Source organism: Macrobrachium rosenbergii, chromosome 1 (genome assembly GCF_040412425.1).
Source record: "Macrobrachium rosenbergii isolate ZJJX-2024 chromosome 1, ASM4041242v1, whole genome shotgun sequence".
NCBI classification, from domain to species: domain Eukaryota; kingdom Metazoa; phylum Arthropoda; class Malacostraca; order Decapoda; family Palaemonidae; genus Macrobrachium; species Macrobrachium rosenbergii.
Window position 1 is genome coordinate 16,352,998 of NC_089741.1, and position 21,136 is coordinate 16,374,133.

Consider the following 21,136-nt stretch of genomic DNA (forward strand, 5'->3'; position numbering starts at 1 on the left):
ACCAGAGTTGACGTTTCTTCAGAACTCCGGTTGCAAAAACCGGTTAGCTCCAAGGCACAATCGCATACCCCCTTGTCTATGCAGTCGACTACCAAGTGAAATCCGTCGACCGCGCATCCGAAAAGTCCGAATTCTTTGACTTTCCTAGCCAGAGCCGCCACTGACCAATCAAGGAAACTGATGACCTCCACAACAGCGAAAAATACTCTTGAGAAGATGATCCAACTCTGACTGCGTGAAAAAGATCTTCGCTGATTGAAGAGCTGTGTGACGACTTGAATCCACTAGACTGGAGAAGTCTCCTTGAGCGGAGGCAGACACACCCAAAGAAAAACGTTCTCCAGTCTCGTACCACATGCGGCTGCGATGAGCCAATCTGGAGGGTGGAAGACAAAACATACTCTTGCCTTGCTCTCTCTTGTCTGAGAGCCAGGAATTAATTTTCTTGATAGCCTTCTTGGCCGAAATCGCCAAAACTAGGCGTGTAAAAGGAGCTGGATCCGAGGCGTTATCCCTCTTAAACTGCGATCTGGGAGAAGCCGGAGTCGAAGGCTTAAAAGAGTCCCCAAAGTTTTCCACGAAAAACTTGAGTAACTCCTTATAACCCGAAGATTTCTCCTTGATTCCTGGAAAGTCCTCTTCTATTTCTACATCTTCTTCGATTTCTTCGTCTACAGAAGACACAGGAGACAATTGGTGCACAGGAACAGTTTCCTGACGAAAAGTAGGTCGTATGGAATCTAAAGTCTTACGACCATGCCGATGTGGCGCGAATCCGTCAAGTGTGGCGCCGAATCCGTCAAGTGTGGCGCCGCGCCAAGCTGAAGTGGCGCCGCGCCAAGCTGAAGTGGCGCCGCGCCATGCTGAAGTGGCGCTACGTCAACCGAACGTGGCGAATCCGGAGCCAGAGAAGAATGCTGAAGCGTCTGGTTGAGCCTCTTCATTGGTGCATGCGAAGTGGGAGGCTCTTGAGTCAAGACTTGTGGCGCATTCGAAGGAAGTGTCTCCGCAACAGGTGCTCCCGAAGCAGCACGAGCGCCACAAAAGAACTGAATAAGATCCGTCAATTTGTCCGTGACTTGAGCGACAAAACGGGGATCTTGTTGACCGGTAGTAGGAGGAGGCACTATCTGCGATGAGGCTGGACGAGATGTAGACGCTCCTGGAACGGAAACACGCTTATTACGGGCAATAGTACGCGTAGGTTCCTTCCGACGAGGGGGCTGATCTACTGAAGAGGAGGAGGAAAAAGGTTCAGGATCCTCCCAGAAGCTACAGCCCGCATGCGGATCCGTCAACGATCTTTTCTTCGGAATCGCTGCAGGAGAGACGGCGCGAGACCTCTTGAGAGGGCGAGAAGAATGCTTGAAGCGCCCACTTCGAGGAAGAGTCAACGAATCATCACCACTAGAAGACACATCCCCAGCAGCGCCTTTTCTATGGCGTGCGGAAGCATCCTGGGAATGCACAACAGGAATACTTGAGGGGGTGACTGCTCGGGAGCAAGCCCCACTCGCCTCCTTTCGGTTTTCGACATGCCCTCTCCCTGAACCAGGGGAGTCCGACAGAGGTCTAGACCTGGGAGAACGAGTGGGCCGAACAGACACCTCCTCCACTAACACTTCACTTCGAGGAGCCAATTTTTCAATGGCTTGGCCCATCGTCTGGATGGCTGAAAGCACAGCTGAAAATTTAGTGTCCATTTGGACTTTTAACTCTGACACGGTGATAGGATTGGGATCAACAGGGTCGGACAAAGGAGAGTTAATAGGAGAGGGGTTAACAGATTGAATTACCTGCCCTACAGACTTAGCAGATGATGACCTCTGCGAAGCTTTCCTAACTCTGTCCTTTTCTAACTTCCGTAGATATTTTTCTAAGGCTGACCATTCATCCGTTGTTAGATGCATACATTCCTCACATGTATTCTCTGAATTACAAAATTTACCCCTACATGAAGAGCAAACTGAATGGGGTCGATAGTCGCCTTTTAGGCAAACGAGTCCTACAGCCTAAAGCACAATATCTATACTGGGAACCAGAATCAGACATATTGTACAAAGAATTAATTCCGACCACAAAAGCAAAGCGCTAGCTAGCAAAAAAAAAAACCACAAAGAAATACTTAAGTATAAATTGCAGACAAAAAATTCAACCACAAAACGAGACCGTGTTACCGGTCTCTCGGCAGAAAACTTAATGGGTTCTAGAACATTGTTGGGATAGTTCCTTGTTACCTATAGAGGGCGCTGGTAGAGGGATCACCTAGGTGTTTTTAGCGCTAGCGCGAAATTTAAAATTCTGCCGCGCGTCAGAGACGACAGCTATATGTAACTACCAGGTAAGTCCTATAAGTAAAAATTCATTTCTCGCTATAATGTGGTTTTGATTCCACAATAAGCTGTAAGTCCTGTTGCTAAGTAACCAATTGGTTCTTAGCCACATAAAATAAGTCTCATCCTTCGGGCCAGCCCTAGGAGAGCTGTTAATCAGCTCAGTGGTCTGGTAAAACTAAGTTATATTTAACTTAAGGCTGATGGTCAGAATTTTCCAAATTTATCATTTTATCACTATCTCAAGACCCAGACAAAATGAAAGCAGTCATCCTGATCCATAAGTAAATGCTCCTAGCAAGACAACAGGATCAGCCAGTCATCAAGATATCATTGCACACTAAACCCAAACTGGTCTCTAGCTGCAAGTCAACCTCTCCAAAAGAAAGTGCCAACAAGTCTTTATCAACTTCTAGCAAGTCTTTCTCGCACACTGGAACATGAGAGAGAGAGAGAGAGAGAGAGAGAGAGAGAGAGAGAGAGAGAGAGAGAGAGAGAGAGAGAGAGAGAGAGTTTTCATCTATTATGGAGCAAAGGCTGAGAATGAAAAATGTTAGAGGGAAAGAGAAGGATGTTAATCCTTAAAAGGAAGCTTGTAATCACCTCAAAGGACATACACTGCCCATGGCCCCATCTGTTGTTGCCGCATTACCAAATGGCATGATAGGCATCACTCAACTTATGGTGTTGGGTGAGGAGGACTACGAGCCTCAATCCTCCTTCCTTCTTCCCCTAGATCTTCTTTTGGGCCAAAGCTTGAGAGACAGACAAGGAGGAAGAATAACAGATGCTCCAGCAGGCATTGGAAGACGTCAACAGTACAGCTTTGCCCAAAGGCTTAACTTCACATCTCTTTGCAGACACCAGTAGGACTTGGAAAGAAACTGAAATGTCAGAGTGCAGCTTCTCCATTGCCATCTTGGCGTTACTGCACTGATCCAAAGAAGCCAAACAGCTACAAAGATGCAGAGAGGAATGAGCAAACAGTTTTGTGAACCAGTGGAGTTACCTGGCACATGCATAGACGGGGTTCTTTCAATCTTTTATAAGTTGGAGTGTCTTGGTCCATTTCACATGGAAAAAGGCTATACAAGATTAATGGGTTTGTAATAAAACTTATTTCATATACTCTTTAAAGCAAATATGTCTGAAAACTGAAGCCATAACCTTTTTAAGAAAGTAATATGAACAGCTGACACGACCCACATACCTTTTCCTTATAAAGATTTCCAGAAGCTGACTCAAGTCGTCTAATCATTTGCATTTGTTTGTAATAAAGCAGAGCTTCTTCACGGGTGCATGAAGAAGTGGCACTGGGTGCTTCATCAAGCTTATGAAGTTTATAAGGACGAGTTTCAAAAGTTGCTGTCTTCCCGTCAGTTACATTACGAACTGAGGATGTCATGAATGGTGACAAAAGCCTCTGTCAAATAGAAAGCCAATACGTAAGAAGCAAATACTTGTATAAAGAATGATGTACAAAAAAAATATTGAAACTTTTTCTTAGAAAAATGTCAAACACTTTACAAAATATCTTGATCAAAATAACTGAATGAATTTCACACTATAATAATATTTGAAACATATCTGCATTAAATTACTAAACTCTAGGAGACCTGTTAATCAGCTCAGTGGTCTGGTTAAACTAAGGTATACTTAACTTTTTCTACACAGTAAAACTTTTCAACAGTATGTCTACCCAAAATTATTTGTTTCAGATCTTAGATTTTCATATTTCAAGATTTCACTATTTCATAAAACATATATGTAAAAACACATTTAAGTAACATAGATAAAATAGGGCATCAAAAAATATACATAGAATGAAAGAGATACTTCACAAGTCTCAGGGAAACGGAATTATCCTGGAGTTCTTGTTAAAAACACAGTGGAACTGTGAATTCTTCACCACAAGAATAAAAAATTTAAATGGATGATAATGCCAAAATATACAAGTATGGAATACAAGTTCTATTACAATTTCTCAAGGTAACCAGAAAATATCGAAGTGGGTAAAATGGCACAACATAATATACCCTAAGCACCACACGTGAAATAATATATGAAAACTTAGAAATACATGCATATATTTAAACTTGGGTTATTTTATATTCATTCTGTGCATATTGTTACTGTTGACATTCTTTGCTTTTTCAAATTTTTATATCAGATGGCTGACAAGACAGACAACTTAGAACCATGATCTATCATTATGAAAAAAGTGATAAATTATACACTAGAAAGAGTAAAGACGATAAGAAGCATGAATATGGAAGTTATGGAATAGTGCTAAAGCAGCAGTACCTACTGTACATATTAAGCACAAATCAAAAATACTACCATTGGGATGATTAATCCAGAATTTTGAAAATCAACTTATTCCTACGGTATGTGTAACAGCTGCCTCAAAACTGATTATGAATCATTGCTCTTAAACTGTAATGCTTGTATATTGGCTTGTACCTACAATCTGTTTTAACAAAATAAAAATCACCAGTGTAGAAATGCACTGTCAAACTGGGATGAGATCAGCAAAAAAAAAAATTAATTTGCCTAAATTAGACATATTGCCAAGCTACATGCAATTCACCAATATGCTGGCAATGCAGTATATTTAAAGGATGCTATTTTGTTAGCCATGGCTTACAGAGAAGCTTTCTTGGGGATCCCATGAATAGGAGGTTACAAGACATACAAGAATCTAAGTATGGTCCCATTTAAGGGGACTCGTGTATGAGAACTTTTTTCCTGTTAAAGGTACTGTACTGAAGAGCAAACTCAATTCCACATTATTCATGAACCCATTCCTAATGCAGGAGGACATGGGAAGAAAGGCAGCCAAGTGGACATTTTCTCTGATGCAGAGATTGTGCAAAGGAAAGTTGAAGAGGATGCAAGACATGTGAGTGCTTGACAAGATCAATGAATAGAGAAATTTTGACTTAACTTCAAGATAAACATAGTCTAAAGCAGAGCCTATGTGGTAATTTTGACTTAATTTCCAGATAAACATAGTCTAAAGCAGAGCCTATGTGATAAGTTAATAAGTACAGAAACATTCTTCAGCATTAAATTCAGAAAAAGGTCTCCTTGGCTAAGTACAAGCTTAAAGCTGATTTCTTTCTACATCTAGCATACTGATCTGTAGCTATTCAATAAAACCCATTATTTCATAGAGATGACTCAACAATCTCTACAGCTTCATGAAGACTTACAATCTGAAAGTTCCAGTGAAACGTACTGAGGTGTGGTGTCACTGGAGTTTGAAATAGAGAGTTAAATCTCTATAAGATATACGATCTGACAATGCTGTAACGAGAAACAATCAGCATTACATTGAAAAAAGCCACTGGGGTGAGACAAGGTTCTTCTTGAATTGGCTAACATTAGGTTGAAGGAATGAAAAATTAAACTCCTATATTGCTTGGCCAATGAATGAAGAAATCTACTTTCAAAAGGAATATTATGTAAAAGTTTTTTTCATTTAGGAAGCACCATATGAGTCTACATTGAGAGACCCCTCATGGTCATCAAAGAAGTTTGCAAATAACAAGAGAAGAGACCAGTACCAAGAAGCTATTTAATAATTAGGCTCAGTACACTCAACAAACTGACAAAGAACTAAAAAACACCTGGCAACCAAATGGATAGTTTCCCACTATTCAGTCTCACTCTAAAAACTTCTTCAGTGTATGAAGACTTCCTCAAAATGTACGTAAATTTCCCTGACCTTATCAGGTAACTTTCTCTACGGCTTTTGCTCTGAAAGTGCTTGCGAGCAAATATCAATGCAGGTTGCAATTCGAGGAGTCCCATAAGTCTTAAACTGTAAGACTCTTCAGCATAAAGCCACAAAAAACATTAATGCTGAGAATTGTTTTATTTCAGTTTTCCCACTCAAGAATACATGTTCTGGTTTGGGGAAAGCAGTATGCTAGAGGTTCTAGCCAGCAAGACAGACAACTCCTAAAAGTTTGTTCTCAAACCTCCAGACTATACTTGTAGAAATGCGATTATTTCAACTTCCTCAGTTGCCCTAAAATAGTTCCTTCTCTCCTTGATTCAAGATGACAAAGATATGCAATAAGCCTATGTGCTTCATGAAAAGTATCAGCAAACTGACAAAGATACATCTTGGCTTTCCTGGCACCTGACTGGTTTAAACAACAAAGAGAAGTGCACTCAGGCCATTCCCCTCATCTCCAACTCAAGGCTTCCTCAAGCCCCTCACTATGGCAAGTGGAAACCTTCCAGGGATACAATTTTGATGACCCCTTTCCTTTCTGTGGACATCATAGCATCTAAAACATGACAACCTTAAAACCTTGATGGAAAAATGCTGCTATGTAAAATACTGGAAATTGCTGTTATGAAGAGGGTCTGTCTGTTAGGAAAATAGATAGCCATTATTCCTCTCTTGATAAACACAAGTCAATTACCAATTCTGGTTCTAGGTGGGCCCCTTTAATGGTCAGCTCACAGGTGCTCACTACAGTGAGGTGTTCCACAAAACTCTTGTAAAACAAGAGAATATTTCAGATCTTTTCTCCACACCCTAACTCACCATTCTGATAACTGGAATACCGTACATGTCAAAAGATGTGCCTGACCACTCACAAAACTTGCCCTGAGATCATGTGTAATTATGAAACATTTACATAGTTTCTGAGATCAGAACTAAAACAAAGACTCTCAGTACATTAAAACTATAAAAAAATATAGTATTCCGTGAACTCCAATGAATCTTACAATGTACTCAAAATTTGCATTTTATGATTCCACAAAAGGACCTTTAAGCCAGACTTACCTCTAACTCAGTAAGCCCTCCAGCTTTCCCAGATAAGACAGTATTTACAATCTGTCCCTATCCTTCTTAATTTTGGTGAATCCCACATACCTAATTCCATATATTCTAAGCCATCGCCACTGCCTTACCAGATCCTAGCTGCTACAGCAAAACCATCATCAGTAAACCAAAGCAGTCAGGAAAACCTATGGTGACTTCTAATTGCCTAGATAACAAGGTTAACACTTGTATACCAAGTGATAAATTGTAATAATGTATGCCTATAACTTAACAGGTCTTGTTTACTACATGTATTTGAGCTTAAGTATTAAGTCTTATTTATCACATATATTTGAGCTTAAGTATTGAATTTCTTGTCCCATACAGCCAATGCAATACAGTAGTGTGTTATGTTGCAAAACAAATAAGTGGAATGAGTATGATGAGTAAGAGATTCCCCCAATAAGCTGCTTGGCAAATGCATTTTCAAAGTGAGCATGAGCTCAATTTCTAAACTCAACAAACTTAACACAATGGAAGACACATAGGTGTAATGAGATGCAGTGTATGCACAGTGCCATACAAGTGATAGCCATTAACAAATACATATAAAAATGGATAAAAGCAAGAAACTGAGTACAATAGTAAAGAATCTTTTCAAAACCAGTGCAACATTGAGTATCAGCAGAGCATAATTAAATGCATCAGAGATGAAGATGTGCCAGGGGCTTGCAACACAATCATGCAATACATTCCCCAAGTTACCATGTACGTACAGCCTGATCACCCTATCTATCTTCTATTATATTAATTTCCTTGGCTTTGTTTCCGCATGTGTGTGTCCCCATTCCTCCCACTTCCCTGCCCTTCCAAAAGCCGGTTTAAGCAGGGTGGTCCCTAAACAGCCTCCCTCTCCCCGGGATCTCGACTCCCACCTCCCTCTCCTCTCCCCTCTCTCCCCAAAAGCCGACTCCCACCTCCCTCTCCTCTCCCCTCTCTCCCCAAAAGCCGGTTTAGGCAGCGTGGTCCCTAAACACAAACCCCCCCTCGACTCCCTCATGGAAAAAGGATAATCCCCCTCCCCCTTCTTCCTTTGCCCCTCCTTTCCCATCCCTCTTCCCTCCCCTCCCCTTCCTCCTCCACTCTCCTCCTCCTTTTCCATCCCTCTTCCCTCCCGCTTCCCTTTTCCATGTTTTATGATGTTTGTATACGACCGGAAGGTATGTGAATGGCATGGTATGGGTACAGATATGGGTATGGGTATGAGTATCAGTTTTATGTTTTTATGATAAACCGATTTAAGCAGCATGGTTCCTAAACAACCATCCCCCCTCTCCCCAGGACCTCAACTCCCTCATGGAAAAGTGATAATCCCCTCCCCCTTCGTCCTCCATTCCCCTCCTTTCCAATCCCTCTTCCCTCCCCGTCCCCCTTCCCTTTTCCCCCCCTAGATTCTGACCCCTTGTCGTGGGTAGGGGGCTTAGGGACCAGCAGAAGGGTCTTGACACCTGATTGGGATTCCTCTCCACTAGTCTTGAGACTCTGCTGCCGATCCAACTAAATTCGTCAGAACTATCTCTTCTTTCTAGAAATTTTCATTCTTACTACATCCTTCTCCTCCATGTCACATTTTTATTAACATTTTGGATTAATTATGTGGAATTTTCCACTTTTGCAAAAATTTCGCTGCTTAGGTGAGTCTGAGAAGGGACCGTGTTTTGGGAGGGGTTGGCATCTGAAGCTAATTGTGGGAGTTGTGGTGGTTAAGTCACCACCTGACATGGTTTGGACCCAAGAGGTAGTGATGGGACCCTCCCATTGCTATCTTGAGGGCGGAACCATCTCCAGGCATCAGCCCATCGGAATCCAGGGGGGGCTGGTGTTTGGGATGGGACTCCTGGCTTTTGTCCGGAAGCCCACCAACATGCTTACGGTGGGGAGTCGGTCCCCATTGGTGGGGGCAGAGCTCTCAGCAGGCGGATAGGCTTATACCTGGGCCACTGAAAGCGTGTTGGTGCTATCCCGTCAGGGTAGGGTATGGGGTGGACCATTGGGAGTCAACTCTCACTTGTGCCATTGGTGGAGAATCCCAATACCTGACTGATCCACGGTGCCTTCTTGATATAACCAAGCAGTATATAAAATGCTCTCTCAAAATGGATTTGGCCTCATGTATTCCCTCCTGGATCTGGCGACTTACTGGCACGGGAAACGACTTCTGGCGTAGACATGGACACGAGCTCGACCATTGGACTAACCCAGACTCCGAGACACCAGGGAGGTATCAAAACTGGTGGAATTGACTTAGATAGAGTGCTCTATTGCACTAACATTAGCCTATCATTGGACTATGAATGCTTGTTCAGTGTAGCCAAGCAATTTGGAAAAGTAGAAAGAATAAAATTGAATCTAGAAAAGACAAGCGGACTTTTTCTGCTTATATTAAATTCTCTTCTTCCCAGGAAGCATATGAGGCTCAGAAGAAATTACATGGCCATGTCCTCAACGATGCAGTACTCAGCACGAAGGTGTTTTCAGTGAGAAATGTGAATGACGATCTATTTGATTTTGTACCAAAGGATGAAGAACGTGAATCGTCTCCATGCAGCAGAACACTCCCCCCCCCAATTTGGCATGTTGCTAGCTTTAGGAGGAAGGGATAATCTCATAAAAGGTGCCGAATGCATTGAGAACAAAGTGGTACTATCCCCATCGGAAATTTGAAAAGGTATGGGAAGAACTTATTAATAAAAGCAGGAAACGAGACGCAAGCAGTATTGTTAACCAAATTCAAACCACCTGAAGATGGGAATATTGAACATATTCGTCCCATAAATTCTTTAACACTTTAAGAGGGGTGGTATACTCTAGAGATCTTCATGCCTTTAATGAGGAGGAAATTCTCAAACGATGCCCCCTTGCATATACCAAGTTAAAAACTGGGAGGCGATGCAGCCATCCTACTAACCTTCTCCTCTAGTTATTTACCTGACACCCTCATCGTCGGCCACGAAAGGATGCAGGTAAAAATACAAACGTAAAAGCCAAAACAATGCCGTAAATGTTACTTAATACGGCCATATTCAAATCTCATGTATTAATAAAAAAAGATGTTCTGTATGCTCTGTAGAGCACGACAACCCTGAGTGTGAAGCAGCCCGGTACTGTTTTCAGTGCGAAGGCGACCACACTCCAAATTCTAGGACCTGCCCCAGGCACAGGTTCGAAGAAGAAGTGCTGGCAGTGGCAGACAACGAACACATCAGCCTTAGTGCAGCAAAGCGGGTGGTAATGGCAGCGAATAGAAGTGCCAACTCCACTTATGCTTCTGTCATAAGGTTGATGAAGAATCCTAATAAAGCAAAGCCTCCAATAACATCTACTAGTAGGCTCTGGAAACCTGCTTCTACATCGGCCGAAAACAATAATCAGAACCCTGAATCACGAAGTACTTTGAAGCCTAGTACCAAACACTGCACTTCAAAAAGCATGGACAATCTACACCACAAAGTGGAAACAAAAGTAAAGGCAGGAGATTCAGCACCCAAACAAAGCTTGCAAACATATGCGAACATTCCCACCAAGAAAGAATCGAAGGAACAGCCCCAAATAAGGAGAGCAAACTCTAACCCTTCGGTCGTTGCTACCACTAACAACAGGGATAAGGTAGCAGCTGCTTCCACAAGAAAGCGCACAAGGAACACATCCCCAGTGATGAGGTTTATAATAAAAACATCAAATGGGTTCAGTGCGCTGAAGAGATCTCCCCACCCAGAAAGGTGAGTCCAAATGTATATAAAGCCCAAAGCCAGGTGAGTGCTTACCAGTCATGCTGTCCTAAGACTCAAAGCAACAGCAACAACAATATTCAGAAGACCAGTGAACACCCTGACCATCAAAGGCATAACACAAAATCTGATGGTAAGCCAAAAACCCCGACCTTTAACAAGGACGAAAAGGGATCAAAAAAACCACCTCTGATAAAGGAGAACTTTCCTCTCCAACCTAGGATCGCACTTCCTCCAGTGAGTGGGAAGTAGTACTTTTAACTTTTTTTTACATTCACTTACGACATCCTCCAGTGGAACTGCAAAGGTCTCAGAGCCCGTTCTGAAGATCTTAAAGTTTTAATGAATGAATTCAGCCCAGGATCGTATGCCTGCAAGAAACAATGATAGGAAATTCTCCTTACAACCCTGGACTTGATTATGCCATGTTTAATTCTACTCCCCCAGTTGGTGATCGTGCTCATGGAGGTGCTGCAATTATTATCAATAAGTCTTTGCAGCACTCCACAATACAACTAAATACAACTCTCCAAGCGGTTGCAGTGTCTGCCATCTTAGACAAAGAGGATCACGGTCTGCTCACTATACCTCCCACCAGACCTTTCTTTTAACATTGGAGATATTCAGTCCTTGATTAACCAACTTCCCGCTCCTTTTCTCGTATTAGGAGATTTTAATGCCCACAACCCCCTTTGGGGAAGTCAGTGTTTAGACGGCAAAGGGAAAATAATTGAGGACCTTATTGATACGAATGATGTTGCACTATATAATAATGGGTCAATGACCTTCCACAATATTCATCATAATCATCTTTCTGCACTGGACCTTAGTATTTCTTCAACAAATATCCACCTTGACTTTAACTGGTCTGTTAATGAAGATTTGAATGGCAGTGATCATTACCCGATCCATCTGAAATATGCTGTAAATGCCCCATCTGAAACATTACCTAAGTGGAAGGTAGAGGATGCTGACTGGGACAAGTTCAGTCAAGGAGTCAATCTAGATAAGGAATTTGAGTCATTTCATTCTCACCTGGATGCCTATGACTACTTCATTGAATCCACTCTGAAGAGTGCCGAGGGCTCGATCTCTAAGACAAAGGTAAACCTCGCAGACCTGCAGTTCCCTGGTGGAATAAGACATGTGGTACTCTGAGGAAAGTCACTAGGAAGTGCTACCGACGATACAAAACTAGTGGCTCCCCTCAGTCTAAATTAATCTATAATCGTGCGTTAGCCAAGCAGCGGCGCGTTTTTATAAGAAAGCCAAAGAGAGAGTTGGCTTTATTATATCAATGGAATCAATTCCAAAACTCCATTGAGAGTGGTGTGGCGCAAAATTAGGAAACTGAGTGGAAAATTTGTTGCGTCACCATTACCCTCATTAAAAGTCAATAACACTCTGATCACAGAGCCCACTGAAGTTGCCAGTGAGCTGGGAAAACACTTTTCTCAAGTTTCCAGCCCTGATAATTATTCTCTAGAATTTCAGAGAATTCGGAAGGCTGAAATGACTCTGAAATTTGATTCGGGAAAATCTGAACCATACAACCACAAATTTTCCTTAAGAGAATTTCGGGAAGCACTCTCTTCAACTGAATCAACAGCTCCCGGGGGTGATTCAATTTTATATGAAATGCTTAAACACCTCCCAGATGATGCCAAAAAGTATCTACTCAAGATTATAAACAAAATATGGGAAACTGGAATTTTACCCAAGGACTGGAAAATATCCATAATTGTCCCCATAAAAAAGCCTAATAAAGACGCTTCCCAAGCCACCAGCTATAGACCAATAGCTCTTACCAGCTGTGTTTGTAAGCTGATGGAGAAAATGATAAACACCAGATTAGTTTGGCACCTGGAAACTAAAGGACTAATAACTCCATTTCAATTTGGTTTCAGGAAAAATCGTTCCACCCTTGATCCTTTGCTGAGGCTGACCAATCAAATCCAGCAAGGATTTGCCAAACGATGTCAGACTATCGGGTATTTTTCGACCTAGAGAAAGCATATGACACTACTTGGAGAATTGGCATCTTAAAACAATTGCACAAAATGGGCATATGTGGAAGAATGATTAAATTCATATATTCCTTTTTAACAGAGAGATTTTTAAGGTTAGAGTGGGCAACACACTCTCCCAACCTTTTGTGCAGGAGGAGGGTGTTCCACAAGGAAGTGTGTTAAGTGTGACACTTTTTCAGTTGCAATAAACAGTATTGTGCAACAAATATCATCACCTGTTAAATGCTCGCTTTTTGTTGATGACCTTGCAATATACTGCACAGGATATGATGCCTCGTCAGTATGTAAACATTTGCAAAGGTCTGTTAATACTATTACAAAGTGGGCTGATGAGAATGGTTTTAAATTCTCTTCCTCGAAAACAGTTTCTGTAAGATTTACTAGGTGCCAGCGTGTGGAAGAGGTTCCCACCCTTAGTTTAAAAGGATCTATCATTCCTTATGAAAAGGAAGTAAAATTTTTGGGAATGACCATTGACCAGAAATTGACATGGGCCAGCCACATAAATGCCTTAAAGACTAATGTTAAACAATCTCTCAATATTTTAAAGGTTGTCTCTGGATTTAGTTGGGGAGCTGATAAAAATCCCTGCTGAGACTGTATGACTCGTTGTGTCGATCCAAGCTAGACTATGGCTGTCAGATTTATTCCTCAGCTTGTAAAACCAAGCTGAAGGAACTGGACGTTGTACACAATATGGGGCTGAGAATATGCTCAGGAGCTTTTAGAACTTCGCCTGTTGAAAGCATATATGTTGATACAGACCAACTTCCCCTTGATCTAAGGAGGCAAGAACTAGGATTAAGATACATGGCTAGAATTAAAAGTGCTCCCAAAAATCCCTCCTTCCAAGTGCTGAGGGAAGCAGACTCACGGGTCTTTTCTGGTACAAGAGCCTCTAGACCATTCCAAATTAGACTAAATGAAGATGTTAGGGATAGTCATCTTAAATCCCAGAAAGTCATGGAAGTGAAACATCCTGTGTATCCTCCATGGCTTATCCCAGCAGCATCCGTGTGCAAAAAAGCATATAACAAAAAAGACTGTCCTGAGGAAGAGATTAGGGGAAAGTTCTTGGAGCACGATACTGCCCATACTAATGTGACAAAAATCTATACTGATGGATCAAAGTCGGATAGTGGTGTTGGCTGTGCAGTTATCCTTGGTGATACAGCATATACAGCTAAACTACCTGACTTTGCATCCATATTCACAGCAGAACTAACAGCCATAGTCTCTGCCCTGGATATAGTTTTTGAAAGTAGCGACACTAATTTCGTCATCTACTCGGACTCCAAAAGCACTTTAGAAGCAATAAAAAAATTCAATAGCTTCCATCCATTAGTTCAAAAAGTTCAGGAATCGCTCTTCCATTTGTATTATCTGGGTAAATCTGTCTCTTTCTGTTGGGTCCCTTCTCATGTGGGGATTTGTGGAAATGAGATGGCAGATAGGGAAGCGAAAGGTGCTAGTGTCTATTCAGAAACAGCCTTTAGTAAAGTGCCTCATACAGACCTAAAAGGTCCTTTTAGATCTTATATTTTAAACAAATGGCAAGAAAGATGGACTTCTTCTCTTGCCAATAATAGAAAGTATAGAAAAATCAGAAATAGTATATTGCCGTGGCTTTCGTCTTTCCAGTCGGATAGACGAACAGAAATAGTTTTAAGCAGAATGAGGATTGGGCACACTTATTTGACCCATCAGTTTATTTTAGAAGGGGGCAGCCTCCCAGAGTGTGCTTGCGGTGGTGAGATGCTAACAGTGGAGCACATTCTGGTTGCTTGCCCCAGATATTTTAACCAAAGAGAGAGATATTTTAGAGGTAAATCCCTCTGTGATATTTTGGGAGATGAAGCAGATATTTCTGCTCTCATCCCCTTGTTAAAGTCTATAAACATTTTTAATAAAATTTAATTATATTTAATTAATCACATCATAGATATATATATATTTATTTATTAAGCATTTTCTTCATTAATTCATTCATTTATCATATTGTAATTTATCTATGAACCATCTTCATCATACACTCATTAACTCATTTTTCATAATATAATTTATTTAGTTTCCATTACGGCGCTGAATGGCTTCTTTGGCCCCAGTGCCTGGGCTTTTGCCCTAAAACTCATACATCCATCCATCCTTCCCTTTTCCATGTTTTGTGATGTTCGTATACGACCGGAGGGTATGGGAATGGTATGGTATGGTATGGTATGGTATGGTATGGATATGGATATGGAATGGACATGCATATGGGTATGGTAAGGATATGGGTATGGGTATAAGGATGGGTAATGTATGGGTATGGGTATGGTACAGATATGGGTATGGGTATGGTACAGATATGGGTATGGGTATGGTACAGATATGGGTATGGGTATAGGTATGGTATGGATATGGGTATGGAGAGGATATGGGTATGGGTATAGGTATGATACACATATGGGTATGGTACAGATATGGGAACTAGCAAATGCGAGCGATAGCAAGCATCTGCTAGTGAAGTTCTGAAGATGATAAGATACATACAAACTAATAAACGAAAAAAATTACATTAAAATACTTTGCTGCCAAATTTCTGAACCCTTTTCATCACAAACAGTTTCCCTATTTTTATATATCTTGCAAAATTTTGTGAGATTTTGTACACTTTCAAGGCAAACCAACTAAATCAGAACCTATGCACAACAAAACTAAACGTTAAGGTGTCTGCCCTATCTCTATTCCATATAACGCTTTACTAGAAACCCCTAGGCTAGTCTAAATGGTCTGTCAACAACCCAGATAGGCATGGTATTTTACAAAATCCCTATACAAATATATATATTCTTATGGTTAAACAATATAGTTATTCCAAAGTCAAATATCCTGTTCATTCTACAGCCATATGAGTGAAAAGTATCAGTGCTATACAAGTACAGTAGTCCCCGGTTATGGGCGGGTTCGGTTATCGGTGGTCTGGTTTTATGATGCTTGTCCAGCGATGAAAATCTGCGATTTTCGGCGCTAACATGCACCTACTTCTGGTCATTGGCGCTGATAAGCTCCGAAAATCACCAATTTACGGTTATCGGCGATTTTCGCTTGTCGTCATGCTGTCAGAATGGAACCCCCACCGATAACTAGGGACTGCCTGTAGTACTGTCATCACATTAACCTACCATGCCATGGTAAGCAAACAGCCTTACCCTAAGATGGAACCTGGCCTCCAGAAGGGTAGTATACTGATACCTAATATCCATTTAAATACAATTTTATAACTTCTAAAATATTTCTGAAAAAACATCAGGAAAAGTGCTTTCCCCTAATAAACAGACTGACCTTTGTGCTTTAAACCATTTTGGGAGTCAGAATCACATACACATACAACACCATGTAAAGCTAATGTACAGGATACATTAAGTACCGTAATTAATACCATTGACAACTCCCAGAAGTCAGACCACATGAGAGTGGCAGTTCGCCGGGCGCCTGGCCAAGCACTGTACTGTTCCATGAATGAAGCATAAGAAGAAAAGGCTTTTGTAAGGATCTCTGAGCCTAAAGAGAGTGCAGTAGTTTAAATGTTTAACAAATTGATTAAAGCTCTGAAAAACACACTGCTGACAACAGTAAAAATGTTATTGAACAAACTTTTATAATAATGCTTTTCATAAAGTACTAAACATGCACACACTTGCAAAAATTACTTTAATTCATATACTGAAATTATTAAAAAGGTATTTTGTTACATTTCATATGCACATACAGTACTGTTTCACAAATGTTTATTTCACCCTTCTAGATGCAGGAACTAAGTCCAGGACTGTAAATTACTTGTCAGCAATTAACGAATGAGTATTAAGGCCACTCCCACTTTATCAGCAAGGTGGCATTTCCACCTGATCAGCACGGCAGGAGGACATTTCCTGTTAAATGACTTGTACCTACAAACTTAAACTGTTTTAGAAATTTATTGTTTTCATATAAATTTACACACCAATGTTTAACAAAAGCTGGAAGGCTAAGGAAGAGGTGACTCACCTCATACTTCTTCAAGAAGAAACAACCTTATAATCCGGGATAATCATTAAACTGAAGTTAAAAAATTATTCTAAATGTCAGTGCTCAATCCATTACCCAAGTCCCTGCCTGGTAAAGACTGGAGGAAAATGGAAAGCCAATGGGAAATCTGCCTCCAATGACAAGTAGCCTTATTAAGTTTATGATAAATATTTATAAATGCAGTACAGTGAATTGGATCATGGGATGAATGAGAGAAATTTCTAATAAACTGTACTAAACTGTTTATATAGTGCAATTAATTAAAGTATCACATTGAAAGTTACCATAAAGATCATACACTGCTGGTTACAAAAGGGAAGCCCTTCAAATTTACATCTAACTTCATACCACACTAAATTTTTTTTACTGCACAAAAAATAGTTAATCACTCATTCAGACTACAGCCATTATGGTTAGGCTGCTGAGCTAAAGAAACCATACACATTTAGAAAACTCAAATATAAAGAAAGTACGCACACTCAACTATTTCATTAAATTATTCACCTTCAAGAGATATTGTACAGAAAAAAAAAATACTCAAGTACCTGTAATGTCATTCAGTGCAGATGACACTGCACAATGAATATCAAATAAAAGACAAGGAAAATAGATAAGAAGGTTACAATAAGTCAACTGTTCAATGGAGCAGATGATGAAACCACCAAGCTCAGGCCCAAGCAAAAGCACTGAACGGGAGATGGTGAATGACAATGTGGCTGGATGAGGATGGCCACACTTGTCTTGCTACATATAGTTGACAACCAAAGTAAGTTCTAAACTTGGGTCTAAACACCTAGATGGGTGAAGCAAACATTCATAAAACAGTGCCTGGTGGTGGTGAATGAACATTTTTTTGCCTTTATTAAACCGAGTTCAACTGTAATGAGCAACTCAATTTACAGGACAAAAGATTTGAAGTTTCCAAGAATAAATTTCAAGCAATCTCAAGCTGATGACTTCAAGTGTTTTCAGAACTGGAAATTATTACACTGAACTAATTTTTTAATTCAGCTAGGAAAATACATTTATTGGCATTCTGCAATTACCTCAGTGATAAGTACATTTTATTCTAAACACTGAAATGGAAAGGAAATTTATTGTCATAGGTCCTAAATAAAGAAAAATGTTTCATTACCACCATAAATAATTCATATATCACCAAGGTTAAGAACCATCATTCCAGAAATGCACAAAATATCTGTATCTAGTACTTTTATTTGGCTTCTCGGTACAACAAGTTACCATGTACTACTATATCTGTTTTTTTTAAAGCTGCTGAAACAAGTAAATATATACAACAAAAAGTTGTTTTGCCTTCTAGTTCCATTGGCCAAGAGTTCCAGTTTGCCAACAAGACACATAAGCAGTTGAATTTTAATAGTCCTGGGAATTTGGAGTTTGCATTCCTCAAAACATGCATTAACCATTATGTATTTTGTAGAGGGAGGAAAGTTTTGTAATTTTCTGCAATCAAAAGTGCTGCCAAGGTTGGTAAGAAATAAAGGGTAATATATATTTGCCTTATGACAAAATAATTCAAGATAGGTAGAAAAAAAATGTAAAAACATAATGAAAAACCTGCACATCAATTACGTATTACAAAAGATGGTGGGTTGTCAACTACTAAGCCCAATCACTTTCTTAATCTTGTTTGACATCACTCAAACCAAGTGGGACTCTAAATGAATTTTATTCTTATTGACATTTCCCGCTAACAATCCATAATATAATAGAGAGAGAGAGAGAGAGAGGGGGGGGGTTTTTGATGGCCTCCCATCTTCCCTTTACTAGCATAAAGTGACAATAATTACACAAAAATTCTTGCCTTGTCAATAATGATTTATGGCCTTGTGTAGGGTGGAGATAAACTTGACAGTTAGCCTAGCCCAGCCTACCCAATATAAAAGCATAGGGTTAGTTCTGCTTAAAAACATACACAACCAAGCAGATGGCATGTAACAGGACAACTGCATAATCCAGAGCAGGATAGCCAACCGGGACCTGCATCAGCTGGAATAACCTACCAGGACCAGCATCAGCTGGGATAACCTACTGGGATCAGCATCTGCTTGGATAACCTACCAGGACCAGCATCAGCTGGGATAACCTACTGGGATCAGCATCTGCTTGGATAACCTACCAGGACCAGCATCAGCTGGGATAACCTACTGGGATCAGCATCTGCTTGGATAACCTACCAGGACCAGCATCAGCTGGGATAACCTACTGGGATCAGCATCTGCTTGGATAACCTACTAGGACCAGCATCAGCTGGGATAACCTACCAGGATCAGTATCTGCTGGGATACCCTACGGTGATCAACAAAAGCTGGGATAACATACTGGGATCAGCATCTGTGGGGATAACCTACTGGGATCAGCATCAGCTTGGATAACCTACCAGGACCAGCATCAGCTGGGATAACCTACCGAGATCAGCATCAGCTGGGATAACCTATCGTGACAAGCATCAGCTGGGATAACCTACCAGGATCAGTATCTGCTGGGATAACCTACAGGGATCAACAAAAGCTGGGATAACCCACTGGGATCAGCATTACCCTGGATAACCTACCAGGACCAGCATCAGCTGGGATAATCCATCAGGATCAGCATCAGCTGGGATAACCTACTGTGCTCAGCATTAGCTTGGATAACATACCAAGATCAGCGTCAGCTGGGATAACCTACCAGGACCAGCATCAGCTGGGATAACCTACCAGGGCCAGCATCAGCTGGGTTAACCTACCAGGACCAGCATCTGCTAGGATACCCTACCAGGACCAGCATCAGCTGGGATAACCTACTGGGATCAGCATCAGCTGGGATAACCTACCGGGATCAGCACCTGCTGGGATAACCTACCAGGACCAGCATCAGCTGGGATAACCTACCGAGATCAGCATCAGCTGGGATAACCTACCGGGGTCAACAAAAGCTGGGATAACATACTCTTTATCAGCATCAGCTGGGATAACCTACCAGGGCCAGCATCAGCTGGGTTAACCTACCAGGACCAGCATCTGCTAGGATACCCTACCAGGACCAGCATCTGCTAGGATACCCTACCAGGACCAGCATCAGCTGGGATAACCTACTGGGATCAGCATCAGCTGGGATAACCTACCGGGACAAGTAGCCTACCTATCACCTGGAATAACCTACGGGAGCCAGCATCAATTAAGATAACCTTCGAGAACCAAAGCTAGAACTGCCTATCACAACAATTTCATTCAATCGATATTGTATACTACGTTGCGTTTCGGATGTGTCTGTTGTTCATTAAGCCGGCCTTATGCCATTTTCCATTACGACTAACTAGCCTACTGGGTTGGAAAGTCACGGTACGTGGGACCCAACCTAAATTGCAACCCTCTCAAGGCTACGGGATGGCCTTTGCATGAAACTTCACTTTTGACACCACTTTCGATATCACCTGAAGGTAATTTACATACCATATTGGCTTGGCTCGGAACGAGCATCGACTTAACTAATTTCGACAGCATTGTTTCACTACGGATGACCACAGCCAAGCAGAAGACGGACAGACGACACTTTGTGCCCAAGGAGGCTTGGACTCTCTCAAAGTGGCCGACAGAGTTGTTATGTGATTCGTTAGAGAAGTGCCACTCCCCAGTGCCAACTTTGTAAAATTTAAATGCCATTTATGTGCAAGTGTATTTGCTTCGAAGCAAGTTTACTGGTTTTCTTTTATTATGTTTTTTTTTCATCTTTTTATTCTTTGTGTTTATTACTTTGGAAATCATTGCAGTTCTTAGAGCTATACGAATCCAAAACTCCTGAACACCAAAAGTATAATGTATCTTGTTACGGATTTTGAAAGTAAACACCATTTATTATTATTATTATTATTATTATTATTATTATTATTATGTACGACTGGTCGATAGGGCAAGCACAGTGATCAATGCCGGTTGCCTTCCACTTTTCAAAATAGTTGAATACATAATCTACACTACGCTACAATCATGGGCGTTACGCCATACTCGGCCAGGGGTGGCCCAATAGGCAAACGACCTATGGGCGCGAGGATTTGACCGATGTTACGTACTATCATCATTCATAACACTACCAGAAAGACCATCCCACAGTTCTAGGATACAAGAGATGGAAGAACTCTGGTACTGGACA

The 21,136-nt window shown here is 41.1% G+C and overlaps 1 protein-coding gene across 3 annotated transcripts in view; it reads right to left on the reverse strand.

The window, feature by feature from the left end:
• Nucleotides 1–20,620, reverse strand: part of LOC136831398 (probable pyruvate dehydrogenase E1 component subunit alpha, mitochondrial) — a 38,072-nt gene extending 17,452 nt beyond the window's left edge. The window contains exons 1-3 of one of the 3 annotated variants that reach the window (XM_067092185.1): nucleotides 20,440–20,604; nucleotides 16,359–16,427; nucleotides 3,544–3,756 (exon numbers count right to left, since the gene is read on the reverse strand). In XM_067092185.1, coding sequence (XP_066948286.1) covers nucleotides 3,544–3,756; nucleotides 16,359–16,427; nucleotides 20,440–20,490 — 333 coding nt within the window. In that variant the 5' untranslated portion in view covers nucleotides 20,491–20,604. Of the gene's footprint in view, nucleotides 1–3,543; nucleotides 3,757–5,548; nucleotides 5,638–16,358; nucleotides 16,428–20,439 lie in introns of those variants that run through there. The other 2 variants (XM_067092826.1, XM_067093588.1) reach the window with 2 other exon arrangements.
• Nucleotides 20,621–21,136: the final 516 nt, after the last annotated feature.